This window comes from Dipodomys ordii, unplaced genomic scaffold, assembly GCF_000151885.1.
Source record: "Dipodomys ordii isolate 6190 unplaced genomic scaffold, Dord_2.0 Scaffold8, whole genome shotgun sequence".
Classification (NCBI taxonomy): Eukaryota; Metazoa; Chordata; class Mammalia; order Rodentia; family Heteromyidae; genus Dipodomys; species Dipodomys ordii.
This window is the reverse complement of record NW_012267224.1, coordinates 22,705,971-22,720,474: the sequence shown is the minus strand read 5'-3', so window position 1 is coordinate 22,720,474 and position 14,504 is coordinate 22,705,971. Positions and strand designations below refer to the sequence as shown.

At 34.5% G+C, this 14,504-nt stretch overlaps 1 protein-coding gene across 1 annotated transcript in view; it reads left to right on the top strand.

The window, feature by feature from the left end:
- Positions 1-13,203, top strand: part of Gabrg1 (gamma-aminobutyric acid (GABA) A receptor, gamma 1) — a 62,721-nt gene extending 49,518 nt beyond the window's left edge. Inside the window, exons 8-9 of the mRNA XM_013008977.1 lie at positions 4,693-4,904; positions 12,930-13,203. Coding sequence (XP_012864431.1) covers positions 4,693-4,904; positions 12,930-13,199 — 482 coding nt within the window. The 3' untranslated portion in view covers positions 13,200-13,203. The remainder of the gene's footprint in view (positions 1-4,692; positions 4,905-12,929) is intronic.
- The last annotated feature ends 1,301 nt before the right edge of the window (positions 13,204-14,504 follow it).

The following is a 14,504-nucleotide window of genomic DNA, read 5'->3' as shown; positions in this document are numbered from 1 at the left end:
CTCTGAGGGAATGGAAGGTGAACAGTTACCTGATCAAGTGCTGGCAAACCTGGATATTTTCCAAAAGGGTAAGGTAGGCAGGAAGACGCTCATAGATCTAAAGTGTGATGTTTCTTTGATGTCATGTTTGATGTTCAGGAAACAGATAACTGTGTCTAGAGCTGGCTTCATAGTTTTGGAAAAGAGAAATATATAAGGGTGGATCATGCAAGTCTTTGTGGTCTTTTTAAGATCTTAGATTTTATTCTGCAGGTGATGGGATACTGTTAGAGGATCTTAAGGAGAAGAAGCTATAGAAGAAGTAACTACAATATTTTTAATTGTTTTAATGTTACTATGGCAAATTATATCTTATTAATGTAGACTCAAAAGTGTCTCATACAAAATCCACCAAAAGCTTCTCAAGCTAGCTGCTGTGATGGTAATTACTGAACTGAAATAGTAAATATAAGAAAGCTGAAGTTTATCATCATTTCCCTTGACTGATAGCATGGGGATTTTTTCATATATATTTTTATCATAAAACTACTGTAAAGAGGGGTTACAGTTACATGAGTAAGGTAATGACTACTTTTCCTATTGAACATTGTTACTTCCTCCTTTGTTTTTCCCCTACCATCCCTTACCTCCCTACCTCCCCAAGTCCTCCTGCCCCCCTAGGAGTTGTAAAGTTCATTTTCACCACAGTGTCTTGTACATCTCCTTGTTACAATGAGTCACCTGTATCTTTATTTCAGCATTTTTAAATTACTTTCCATTCCCTGAATTAGAAAAAATGTATATACAAGATGCAGGACACCAGAATCAAATACAGTGAAAACAGGGGTTAAACCTTTGGGGAAGAACATACAAAAGAAACAAAAAAATCACATGGTACATTATAAATACATTAAAAACAACAACAAGAAAGCTAAAACCAGTTTCTATCTTGGGGTTCAGTTCACTTAGCATCATCTTATATGATCATATGTACCTAGACATACTAGTTACTGCAAATAAGGGAAACCATAGGACCTGTGTTTCTTTAGGCCTGGCTTACTTCAGTTAATGTAAGTTTTTATATGCAAGTGATTTTCAAATGCATATAAAATATTAACTGAGATTTCAGTAAAATCCAACAGGATAAAATCTTATCAGTATGTTTTCTGACAAATGAAAGTAATGAAAAGATATTTAAAAAACTATAATAGTGACCTTTCAAAATTGGAATTTTAAGTTTTTTTCAAACAATCTTTTAGAAGACCCTCGGATCAATTGAGAAGCAGAAAGAAATTTGAAAATATAACAACCTAAATTTTGATAAGAACTTAAAATATAAATATATGTGTTGGTTGATTCCATATCCTGACTATGGTAAACAAAGATGCAATGAACATGGTTGTACTGGTAGCTTTAGTGTGGCCATAATTGTGGTCTATTGGATATTCAGGATTGGAATTGCTGAGTCATAAGGAAGTTCTATGTTTAGTCTTTTAAGAAACCTCCATACTGCTTTCTGGAGAGGTTGAACAAGGTTACATTCTTAACAACAGTCATCCTTTTGGCCACATTTAGACTATCATTTGTTATTGTTAGTTTCCTTGGTAATGACCATTCTAACTGGGCTGACACATGCATGGTAAATTATACAGGAGTCTAGGCATTCACACACAGAAAGATCAAAGGAGGATATTCTTGGGAGAAAATCACAAAGGCACAAAATCTATGTGCCTCAGATCATATAAAATCGTATTTAATGAAGTGAATTCTAAGAAATGGAAACAAGAGCTTTCTTTGTTGCTGTTTTTGTTTTCTTTTCCTTTTGTCTCTTTTGTTCATTTATCTGTCATTGGGAGGGCAAGCAAGGGCACAGAGAAATGGAGGGATAAAGACCAAACAAATGCAACAGTGATACTCACTAGGAATTATGTTGAAAATGAACTATACAACGTGCGTGCAAATACAGGAGGGAAAAACTGGGAGAGAGGAAGGGAAGAGGTGATATTGTTCAAAAAGAACTGTACTCTTTATCTTACTTGTGTAACTATAACCCCATTGTACACCACCTGTAGAATAATAATAAAAATAAACATAAATATATAAACATTTAGAATATTAAATAAATAAACATTAAAAACATTGGTGGGGCACTGTGAATGCAAAACTTAGGGGGCAAATTTTAGTTTTTAATACATAAAAATGAAAAAATGAAATCTTAAAATCAATAGTCTCTATGCTTTGACAATAAATACATTTTTTAGATCTACTTATTGTAGGAACCTAGCAAAACCCTTCTGTAGACACAGAGGATTTGAGGAAATTCCTTCAAGTCACAAATTTAATTGATAATAGAGACAGACTGAACCTACATTTGCCTTGATTATTCCATGTTCCTCATACCTGTGTTTTGTCATTTGTTTGTTTCAGTCCTATGAAACATTGAAGCAGAGACATGCATGTGAGAGGTGGTAGGACACATGTCCTTGGCTCTGACTGAATGGAAAGCTAAGAGCTTTCTATTTCTTTATTTCATCAAAGATCTTGCAAAATTGATCAAAAAACACTGACATTTCATGTGGTGCTTTTTTTAATATACATTTTTTTATTTAAAGATACTGTACAGAGGGGTTACAGTAACATGAGTAAGGTAATGAGTACATTTCCTATTGAGCATTGTTAACCCTTCCTTTGTTTTTCCCCTACCATCCCTTCGCTCCCCACCTCCCCATTCCTCCCTCCTCCCTGCTCCCAAGAGAGTGCTATGAATTTCATTCATAGAGCCATATGGTTTTTTTTTGGGGGGGGGGGGAATCCGGTCATGGGCCTGAACTCTGGGCCTGGGTGCTGTCCCTCAGCTCTTCAGCTCAAGGCTAGCGCTCTACCACTTGAGCCACAGCACCACTTCCAGCTTTTTTTTTCTGCTTATGTGGCACTGAGGAATTGAACTTAGGCCCTCATGCATGCAAGGTAAGCGCACTACCACTGAGCCACCTTCCCAGCCCCCAAGCCGTATTTTTTAAGATAAAAAATGAGAATTATGATGGTATATATTAAAAGAGGTATAGAAATGGATCTATAATTTTGATGATCTGACACTAATAGTTACAAGAATTACAAGGCTAGCAGCTAAAGAGAGACAAATGTTTCCAAAGATGGACAGTGACTGATGTGGCTCTGGAGTATTCCAATTAAACAAAATTATTATATTTCTTTTACTTCTTCTATCTTTTCCTTTCTCTTTTTCTTTTGCTTTCTCACTGACTTTTTGTTATTATTTTTCAGTATGACTCCAGGCTTCATGCTTACAAAGCATGCACTTTGTAAGGGCATAAGCCAAGGCCCAAGATCTTTTTAAGCTTGTTATTTTGCAAATAGGGTCTTGCTTTATCTCTAGGCCTGCTGGACTTTGGTCCTTCCATTTACATATCTTGTAAGGTTTGAATGGCAGCCCCCCCTCCCAACCTCCTGCCCAGGACTACATTTTTTATTGGTTGAGGTAGTCTCACCAACTTTTTTCCAGGGATGTCCACAATTGCTATCTTCCTGATCTCTGCCTCCTATGTAACTATGTTAGAGGTCTGAGCCACTATACCTGGTTAAACATGATGAACTCTTAACAAATACAAATATTTACTCAGTGCTAATTAGTTGTTTCTCTGTGATAATTATGTTTGAATTCTTTACTTAAATTAGGGGATTTAAAAATATTATATTTATTTTATTTTTTGTCTGTCATGGGGTTTGAACTCTGGGCCCGGGCGCTGTTCCTGGGCTCTTCAGCTCAAGGCGAGTGCTCTACCACTTGAGCCACAGCACCACTTCTGGTTTTCTAGTGGTTTATTGGAGATAAGAGTCTCAGGGACTCTCCTGCCCCGGCTGGCTTTGAACGGCAGTCCTCAGATCTCAGCTTCCTGAGTAGCTAAGATTATAGGCATGAGCCACCAGTGCCGGACTAAATATTAACTATTTTTAAAATATATAAATATTATAAAAATATTATCTATTGATAGAAGTTTTCATATAAGAAAACCAATTAATTTTAAATGTGTATGTCAGAGCACCTTAACTCACTATCACTCCCTAGAAGGCCATTTTTTTCTCACATGCAAGCAAAGGCAGGTGGATGATATAACATACTAGAGATATGACATAAAGCTATAAGAGGAATTCAGGCACCTTTTAATTTTATATTGTGTAGTAGATTTCCAGCAATGGGAAGATAGTCTAAGATAGTTGCTCGTGTTTCAGTGATTGTATTCTGTAGAACACTAAGGAGAGAAAGCAGGATATTTCTCCTATGTGTAATGGCACTGGTTAGACATCACTTTAATTCCCGATTTAGATCCTCATGGCTAGCTCTTCTTCTTATTGGGTGGTCAGAGTCTGCTGCACAGAGGTGGCAAATAAAGTGCTTCCAGGCAACTACTGACCAGCTGTTACTATTGTGGAGGAAGGATGGGTATAGGGAATAAACTTGCAATCTACAGTAATTGAAATGATTATGATTTACACATACAGGCAATAGTGCTTTGAACATAATGTCAGCAGTATGGTCACCAGCAACTGTCTTTGTAAATCACTGGCAATCATTTCCAGGATTTCTAGGATTTATTTTCTTCATTTATTTCATTTTTACTGCCAAAGCGAATGGAAGAATAAAAATATCTGTTAAAATAATTTCAATCTTCTATATTTTTTATCCTCTCTTCACAGGTATCACTACAGTGTTGACCATGACAACCCTGAGTACGATTGCTAGAAAGTCACTACCTAAGGTTTCCTATGTGACCGCCATGGATCTCTTTGTGTCTGTGTGCTTCATTTTCGTCTTTGCAGCCTTGATGGAATATGGAACCTTGCATTATTTTACCAGCAACCAAAAAGGGAAAACTACTAGAGACAGAAAGCTAAAAAACAAGGCTTCGGTATGTTAAGGGAAAAAAAAATCTGATTCATGAAATCTAACTTCCTTGATGACTCTGTTTTTAATATCTGTGTTATATTTCTTAGGTAAATAGACATTGGAGGTCTATGACAGAAGATAAGTAAAATCAAGGTGAAACTAAAGTACTAAGCATTGCTCCATTGAGAGAACTCGATTTATTTATGTTACCTCAATATCTTCTATTGGGTCTCCTTGCAGCAAAGAATTTTATATACTATAACAAATTTCCATTAAGTAGTACAGCTTCTGCACCTAAAACATTCATGTAACATTTCTCTCCTATTTCCAGTTTTGTAGTAGGGTTTGCTTTTGAAAATTTTGGCTTGTATTTAGAGATTAGCATCAGTCAGTAATGTTAAAATTGACCTGCTTTGGAACATAATATCATGGTAATGAGGCTTTTTTTTTTGTTTTTGGAGATTGTACATCTTTACTCCTTTTTTCCAATCTTCTAGTATCTGCTTTAACTTATATAGTAAGAAAATTTTTGTATTCAAACCAATTTTATGAACTGTAATATGCTGAAATAGTGGATGATGACCATAATTTCTTTTCCTAATAGCAATCATAGCAACCTGATAGACTCATATAATATTTTAGTGTTCCAGGCACCCCTTTGAGCATTTAACATGCACAATTTCCTTTATACTCCCAGCAATGCTACAAGCATGAGCTCAGTGACTTGTGAAAGAACATCTTAGCAATTGGAAGATCCATGATTCAGACATAGATCATTCTCAGTGCCAGATCTCAAGCTATTTATCTGTTCCTACTCATTTTGGGTGATACTAGGGTTTGGATTCAAGATCTTATACTTACCAAGATGACACTGTACAACTTGAGCCACACCACCAGACAAGACTTGTATCCTGTTTTATTTCACAATTCTCATGCAATTCAGAGATGTAGTACTGTAGTTCTCCAAAATTAAAATAAAGACACTTTATAATCAGTTTCAGTAAATGTTTTCAAAGAAGATCATATAGCTTATCTTACAATAAATCATCAAGGTTTCCATGCTAGTAACTTACTAAGGTTTAGGGTTTGACACTTCTTTTTTTTTTTGGTCTGTACCTCCTATTTCTCATCAGTTTATAAAACTTTATGATAGTTTTAAAACATATTTTACTCTTCATGTTATATTCTAAGGAGCAAAACTTGACAGGTTTTGTTTTGATTGGTTCCCAACAATATTTCAAGAAAGCAGAACATATTTCTGGCAGTACAATTTGGATAAATGGCAGCATACAAACAGCCTGTGAATCACTCATGTGGCATTATTTTATGTTCATTTTATAGATCATATTTGGATCATAGTATGATCCACAAATGGACAAAGTTTATTATCTATTGCTAAATATTTAGATTAAAATAAAATATTTTAATACTAATTGTCTATAATAAAAGCTATGGATCATATTTAGATTTTCCAATTCCTATTTTCATTTACAGTTCTTTACTTACTGCCTCCAATTATTTGCTCTTTTAAGGGGGTTAATTGAAATAAGGATACAGGTTGAGCCATTGTAACATTGAGATGTACAAGACAGTATGTTGAAAATAAATTTTACAACTTGGGGAGGAGGGAAGAGTTGGGGAGGTGAGGAGGAGGGAAAGGATGGTAGAGGCAAAACAAAAGAGGAGGTAACTGCTCGATAGGAAATGTACTCATTACTTTACTCATGTAACTGTAAACCCTCTGTACAGTATCTACAAAAAACATACACTAAAAGAAAGTTTAGAATAAAAATAACAATTAATTAGCTTTTAACAAAATTAATTGAAAGTTTAGAATAAAGTTTAGAATAAAAATAACATTCAAGTCAGACAATGTGTATTCTCCCATGGATTTTTCTAATTTAATCCCACTTCTGTTAAAAATAGGTGCTATTGGTTTCCTAAGGGCACTGTGAGGTAACAGCCGTTCAGTTTGACTTCAGATCTGGCCATTTTAACCACAGTCCTGGATGACACACTTACTCAGGAGAAAAAATTCTGGGAAAGGAAATGTTCAGAAAAGCACACAATCACAAAAGGACTTCTTTAAACTAGGTATTATTTTAGGATACGTTTTAAATAAATACTATACTTTAGACTTAATGTTAACATTTAAACATTAAGGCTCCTTGAACGACAGAAAGAGTAGGATTTTGCTTTGAGGCAATCAAAACAACCCTATCTCAAAAGTAACCATAGAATGGTGGTGCCTAGCTACAATCCTGCTACGTGAAGTAAAGGCAGGAAGACTTGGGTACAAGGCTGGGCTTGGTCAACGTATAAGACCTATCAGAAAAACAAACTAAAAGCAAAAGGACTAGGTTTTGGCTCAAGTGGTATAGTGCTTGCCTAACAGATATGAGGCTGTCAGTTCCATCCCCAGTAGGCTGTTCCTCAAAAGTATAGCATCAAACTCAGGACACAAAATACTAAGGAAAAGAAAAGCATGAAATAATAATTAAATAATCACTATGAAGTACTAAATGGCAAGTCGCAAAAGTTCAATCAATGTAACTGACTATATGAGCATCTAAAGCATTTTAATAATATCAAAATATCATATTTGACTCTCCTTTGGTTCAACCATGTGCTTTATGAGTTCAAGTAATGACATTTTGAAATACTTGGATCAGTTACCAAATTTGACTTCCAATCTGGATCTCAGTCCAGACATATGGTCTTGCTAGTATGATAAATTAGAGCACGTTGTTACAAAGTACAGCTAGCTCTGTTTATTGTTACTTAACATCTCCCATTGAAGACTTTGTGGCATTCCTCTATTTCTTCTCATCATCCAAGAAAATCATGTGCAATCCACACTCAGATTCTGTGACATCTTGTCCATACCTCTCTGGTTTATTCCCCTCCTTTCCTCTATCTCTTTCTTTTTCTCATTAATCTCCTCAATCTTAATGAGAGGCTCAACATTCTAAACAATTTAAAATACATAACTTCCTCATATTTTTAGTCTCAGTTATTTCAGGCTATGACCAATGACTTTGTCTGGAAAAGTCACTGAAAGCATCATTAAACAAAACTAAAATCTCCTTTTATCATCTTTTCATTTGCTTAGGATTCAAAAACATATCCTGGTTTGTTTTCTTTATATTTGGTCGATATTTGAACACAATAGATATTTTTATATTGAATAAACTCATTAAGAAAATCATCTTAAAAATTTTCCTCCATTTCTCCTTCCTCCCTTCTTTCCCTCCCCCCCCCCTTTCTTTTTGGCAATAGTAGGGCTTAAATTCAGGAACTTGAGCTCATTCTACTTGCTTGCTCATGACTGCTCTTCTCTCCATTTAAGCCAGGCCTCTAGCCTAGCTTCTTGCTAGTCATTTTGGACCTAGAGTCTCCGGAACTTTTCTGTCTGGGCTAGATTCAAACCATGTTTTCTCAATCTTAGCTTGTTGAGTAGTTAGGATTATGTGCATGAACTCCCAGTGGCTAGCTCTTCTCCTTTTCTTGACATTTCTTTATACTTTATTGTGTCAATAACATTTGACTTGCTCCATGTTTTCATTCAATATGTGTTAGATTCCTTACTACATATTACAAATTGATTTAGATATATCTCTGTGATTATGTCCTTTAAGAAGATCTAAAAAATAAGGTTAATTGCATCAACTATGCCACAGTATAAAATCAAGATCTTTTGTGGAAGAAGTAAAGGCTACAGACATATAATAGTAGTAAGTAGAGGTTACCAACTATGAGAGCTTCACAGAAATACTTGAATATTCAGCCTACAGACCTGTAGAAGTCTCAGAAAATCACATAATAGATTGAACAGGAGCATGATAGGCTCATCTCAAAATAGAACTTCCCTATTCTTAAGCTCTTAATTTGATTAAATTAAATTAAAACTGATTAGAATTTATTATTGACAAGGCAATTTGGAAACAAATAGAGCATGTATTCTCTGTATTCATAGATCTTTAAGTCTAGTGGTGAAAAGGTAGATTGGAAATGTATAAATGAGATTAAAAAGGTCAATATAATTGCCCAATGTAAGGACCTAAAGTTACTGAAAGAGACCATGGAGAGAACAATTCAATGGATGATTTCCCATATATTTTGAGAATTGCAATATTTTAAAAATAAAAAGATAAATTATCTGGTTTAAGAGAACATAAAATATGTTTGTTGTTGCCACACATCTTGTTGAAATGGAGAGAAGATACCACAAAGGTTGGCTTATGGCTTGAGACCATGGCAGGTTTGAGACACCCTGAAATATGCCTGGGACCATTCCTACACACAATGTTGAAAGGAGATCTGAATAAATATGGGTGACAGAAGAATGGGAACATTTCCTTTCAATTCAAGTGTAAATTCATTTATAAAGCATATAATTAATCCTCCCAAAGGTAGTTTGGCAGAGAAATATTCAGAGACAATATAACATAGTTGAAGTTCTTTGAAAAATAAGTTCCAGTGTTTAGAACCAATAGGAAGACTATTCAAGGCAGAAGCAGCCAGCGATCTGAGTTGAGACTTAGATGTGAGTTTAAAGTGGATACTAGTATATGTTTCAGGTTATAATATTCAGTACAGTATCCAGTAGTTACATAAGGCTAGGTTGGTGAAAATGAATACAGGTTAAGGGGAAGGGAAATAACAAAATGCTGAAACAAGGATACAGGTTGACCCATTGTAACAATGAGATGTACAAGACATGTTGAATATTAACTTTACAACTTTGGGGGCAGGAAAGGAAGGAGTTGGGGAAGTGAGAGGGAAGGGATGGTAGGGGAAAAACAAAGGAGAGGATAAAAATGCTTGATAGGAAATGTACTCATTACCTTACTTATGTAACTGTAACCTCACTGTACAGTATCTTTTACAATAAAAATATATTTATTAAAAAATAGAATTTAAAAGTCAGTACCTTGATAGCATTAAGTAAGATTTCAAGTCTTCAATAGTCACCTTTTGTAATTGCCTTCCATATTGGAATGCAACTATAAGACATCTATGTCAGGAGAAAGTTCTATTAAGCTATGGTGGCTCAGAAAATAGGCACTATGTTATGACTTCTAATTTTGTCCTATCACCTTTGCCACACATAATGACATAATTGCATCTATGTGCTGGAAAGATAATTTGAAGTACTATGGCAAATATACTTGAATGGCAAAAAGAGAGATAAAGATGGACTACTGAAATTTTGCAAGTAATAGCATGCCATTGACAGCCATAAGCTAGGTATTTGGGTGACAATGCTAGGTGAAGATGTCTTCTGTGCCATGCCCACCTCAGTATCTTCCCTGCAAAATGATGTACTTTCCATTAAGTACACATCTATGTGAAGCAACATAATCTATATTTCAGATAAGGTATTAACATAACAAAACAGCATAATTTCATATATTCTATTATTTTTACCTTAAGTGTATTTTTTGGCAAAGATACTAGGAGACATTATATGACAGTTGTAAAATGTAAAATAATCCAAAAGAGAAAGAGGAATAGAAAGAGGAGAAGGAGAAAGAGGAGGAGAAAGAGGAAGGGGGGGGTGAAGAGGAGAAAGCAGCAGCTCCTTAAGTAATTGCAAAATGTCAGCAAGTGGTGGGCTGCTTTGAAGTGACAGAATAAACACTTAATGCCAGTGTAACAATGGTCCTAAAATGCCCCTCTGCAGGCGTCTGGGTACCACCCAAAGCTTCCCTGCTCTATTTTGACTTCTTAATGTCATTCTTTCATCTTTCTCTTTCTACTTGTTACCACAGATAAATGAAAACAGATTAATCGTGGAATAACTTTTATTAAAATGAATTAAATTTCAAGCAACACTATTACGTATTCAAATAATTAGAATAAAAATGAACACGTGGAGAAGAAAATTCTCTGCCCAATAGCTATCTTTCAGAGCTCATAACCGTCTAACCTTTTCTGTTTTTTGTTTTCCTGTGAGGATTGTGTTTTCACCAGTTTTTCATATATATGCTTTATCTACCCGTCTGTTTCCATATTCTCTTTGATATTGAGAAACAGCACAAATTCTAACACCAAATAGATAAGCTCCTCAATACTAAGATCTGCCTTGTTTTTGTTTTTTTTTTTAATACTAATATAGATTTTGGCAATTTTTTATGCAGTTACTAGGACTTGAACTTAGCATGCTTTCTCTTAGCTACTTTGCTCAAGGGTGTCATTATAACACTTGATCCATCACTCCAATTCCAGCTTTTTGGTGGTTAATTAGAGCTAAGCCTCCTAGACTTTTCTATGGGTGCTGGTTTTGAACAGTCATCTGAAAGTCTCAGCTGCCTTCGTAGTTTTGATTACAGCTATAAGCTACCAGTACCTGTCTAGATTTTATACATTTTGAACACTGGAGCTGATATTTTTAAAAGGTGTTGTACAAATGGTGAAGAAAACCAGTTGTTAGGTTGGCATTCACATGTTAATGTTTTTAATGGGAAATTAGTAATAGTAATCATTATTTCAGAATATTAAAGAGCCTAATATTTTCTACTTACTTTACCAGTGTCTCTACTGTCATCAGCACATAGTATAAATAAGTTATATAAATATTACCTATAAATGTATAATTTATATTTCATTGTCAATGCTTAACAATAATTGATATTCATATGCATTGATGTTTAAAATATACTCTATATATTTCGATTATTAATATGCAAGTAATATGGTATATAATACTAACTGGATATATACATCATTAATGGGAAGGTTGGGATCAAGTTTTAAAAATGTTTAGCTGTATTTTTAATGAGTTTTTGAAGTAATAAAGAATAGCATATTCAATGAAGTGTATCATTATTGTTTCCATGTCTGGGCCTCAACTGTATTTTATTTTATTGATATGATCAAGTCTTTAGCTATTTTTCAGGTACAGTATATTTTGGTTCACATTCCTCATTTATTCAAATGTAGGATTTTCGTTTTATGAATTTGGATTGAGGAGTGGTAGATAGGTAGATGGAAAGTCATTAAAAATCTGTGAAGGAGGCACTGTGATAGAAATAGAATTTGTTCCCCAGAAAGTAGATCATTATTTTACTTTTCTACTAGCAGGGTTTCTCCACTTGTGGGCATTCTAATACCATTACTCTCCTCTCCCATGCAGCACTGACACCTTCTGATAAACATACCACATTGCTAGTAAAGGCAGCACAGAGTGAGTGACATACAAAATGTATCTCTGGCAACTAAAATTCAAATTATTAGATAACAAATTTGGATTTTTTTCACTTGCATTGTCATATCAAAGTATGCTATTTAAATATTAAATGATAAAGTTATGGGAAAGCCATGGGTCAATTTGTCCCATGTTTTCACTTAATTCTTTCCTAACATTTAGGAGTCTAGTATTTTTGAAATGTCCTCTTCAAAAGATCTGTCATGCTTGGCATGGATGGCTCATGCATGTAATCCTAGCTAGTCAGGAAGCTGAGATCTGAGGATAATGGTTCAAAGCCAGCCCAGGCAGGAAAGTCCATGAGATATCTCCAATAAACCACCAGAAAACCGGAAGTGGCGCTGTTGCTCAAGCAGTAGAGCACTAGCCTTGAGCTGAAGAGCTGAAGGACAGCGCCCAAGCCCAGAATTCAAGCTCCATGACCACCACCAACAACAAAAAAAGTGTGCAGAGTTGCACATGCCTGCCATCCCAGAATTGTTGATGGACATCTTAAGCTATCCTGGAGCTTCCTAGTGGAAAAGTGAGCTTGAGGCTTGGTTCAATAGTATTCCAGCAGCTTAGCAAAGTACAAAAATTGGTGATGATGGACCAGTTTCTAAAGGTATAAAATATGATCTATTTTCAGGGCTATTTATTTTCTACTAAATCTTGCAAGGTAAGGAGAGCTGTTACAAAACAAGTTCTAGTCTTCAACTAAATCAACATTAATTGAGACTGCTTGGTATTTGGAACTCAAGTTTATTTTCACTGCACCTTGGTTTCCTAGAGTTTGCCTCAAAGGGGTGAAACGGTTCTTTCCTTAGATTGCTCAAGTTGTTTTTGTTATTGTCTCAGGTATCCCCTGGTCTCCATGCTGGATCCACTCTGATTCCAATGAACAGCATTTCTCTGCCTCAAGGGGAAGATGATTATGGGTACCAATGTCTGGAGGGCAAGGATTGTGCCAGCTTCTTCTGCTGCTTTGAAGACTGCAAAACAGGATCTTGGAGGGAAGGAAGGATTCACATTCGCATTGCCAAAATTGACTCCTATTCACGAATATTTTTCCCAACAGCTTTTGCCCTATTTAATCTGGTTTACTGGGTTGGCTATCTTTACTTATAAATTCCTCTGATAGGCAAAAAAAATCATAAGAAATTTTATTGAATCCAATAACATTAATTGTACTTTGGTCACATGAATTTTACATTTAAAATGTAAACAATCCACAGGATAAAATTTAAAATTGCTATTGCTATTTTAAGACTTTCACAGATAAATAGTAGCTTTCAGATTAATTTAAGCTGTCATGAGATTGACTATTGTCAAATTCAATTTATGAAAATATTATTCTATATTTTTACTTTAGTTTTATTTTAATTGCATAATATTAATATTTGGGATTTAATAAATTCTCTGTTCTAACGATAAAATAATCTCAATATGCATTTTACTTAGATATAGATAACATTGTTTATAATGAGTAACTAATGCCTAATATTTATGTAATTACTTTTGACCTGGAAAAGGTGGGTCATTTGACTTTTCTTTGCTCTTTTTTTGTTATTTTGTTTTGTTTTGGTCTCTGTTTGGGATGCATCTTGTTAAAAGCAAAAAGCCATGATTTTCTTGGATCAATTTCCAAGATGTTTATGTTACTCACAAGAAGAAACTACTTTATATTTCAATTCTTTTTAAATTTAATTTTTATTGTGAAGAGACTATTACAACATACATTGTTGTACAAAGTAACAGGGTAAAATGATATAATGACTTATTAATACAATGTGAAATCATTAAGTCCAACTAGTTGGCAATGACATATACTTTATGAAATGGCCATGTTTTATCTTTTAATCCAATCTATTGTGGTGGAATATGAAATGGCACTCTAGCTACAATTAGTTTGAGGACCTGCAATTGTCAATGGCAACCATTTGTTATTTTATCAAAATACAAAGTAAAAATAATGTTTCATTTAACTATTTTATTTTCTGCCTCATAGTATATAATTGGTCATGAAAATGTCAAAATATGCCAACACTAAAATTAAATGAAGGGAGATTATCATTGGTTCTTGGGGAGTTACAATTGCATATGTTAACAAAAACCACCAGGGAAAGGTGCTTGTGTTAACTGTGTGGTTAAAGGATCACCTGACAAGATAAATTGCAAGTCATATTAAATATAAGATCTTAAAAACAAATTATCAACCATTTAAGATCTTGTAAATTATAAATATACATTATAAATTGTTATTTTGCTCTCTTTTGTAGAAAATGAGAACACTTCAAGACATTTTTTACTGATCACAATGTGGAAGCTCTTTAAATTTCCACAGGACTGGAAAGTCTAGACAATCTTACTAGGCACACAGTTGCCAAAATATCTCTATGGCTGTGTAGAGTTAAACGGAGGCTTCAATAATTA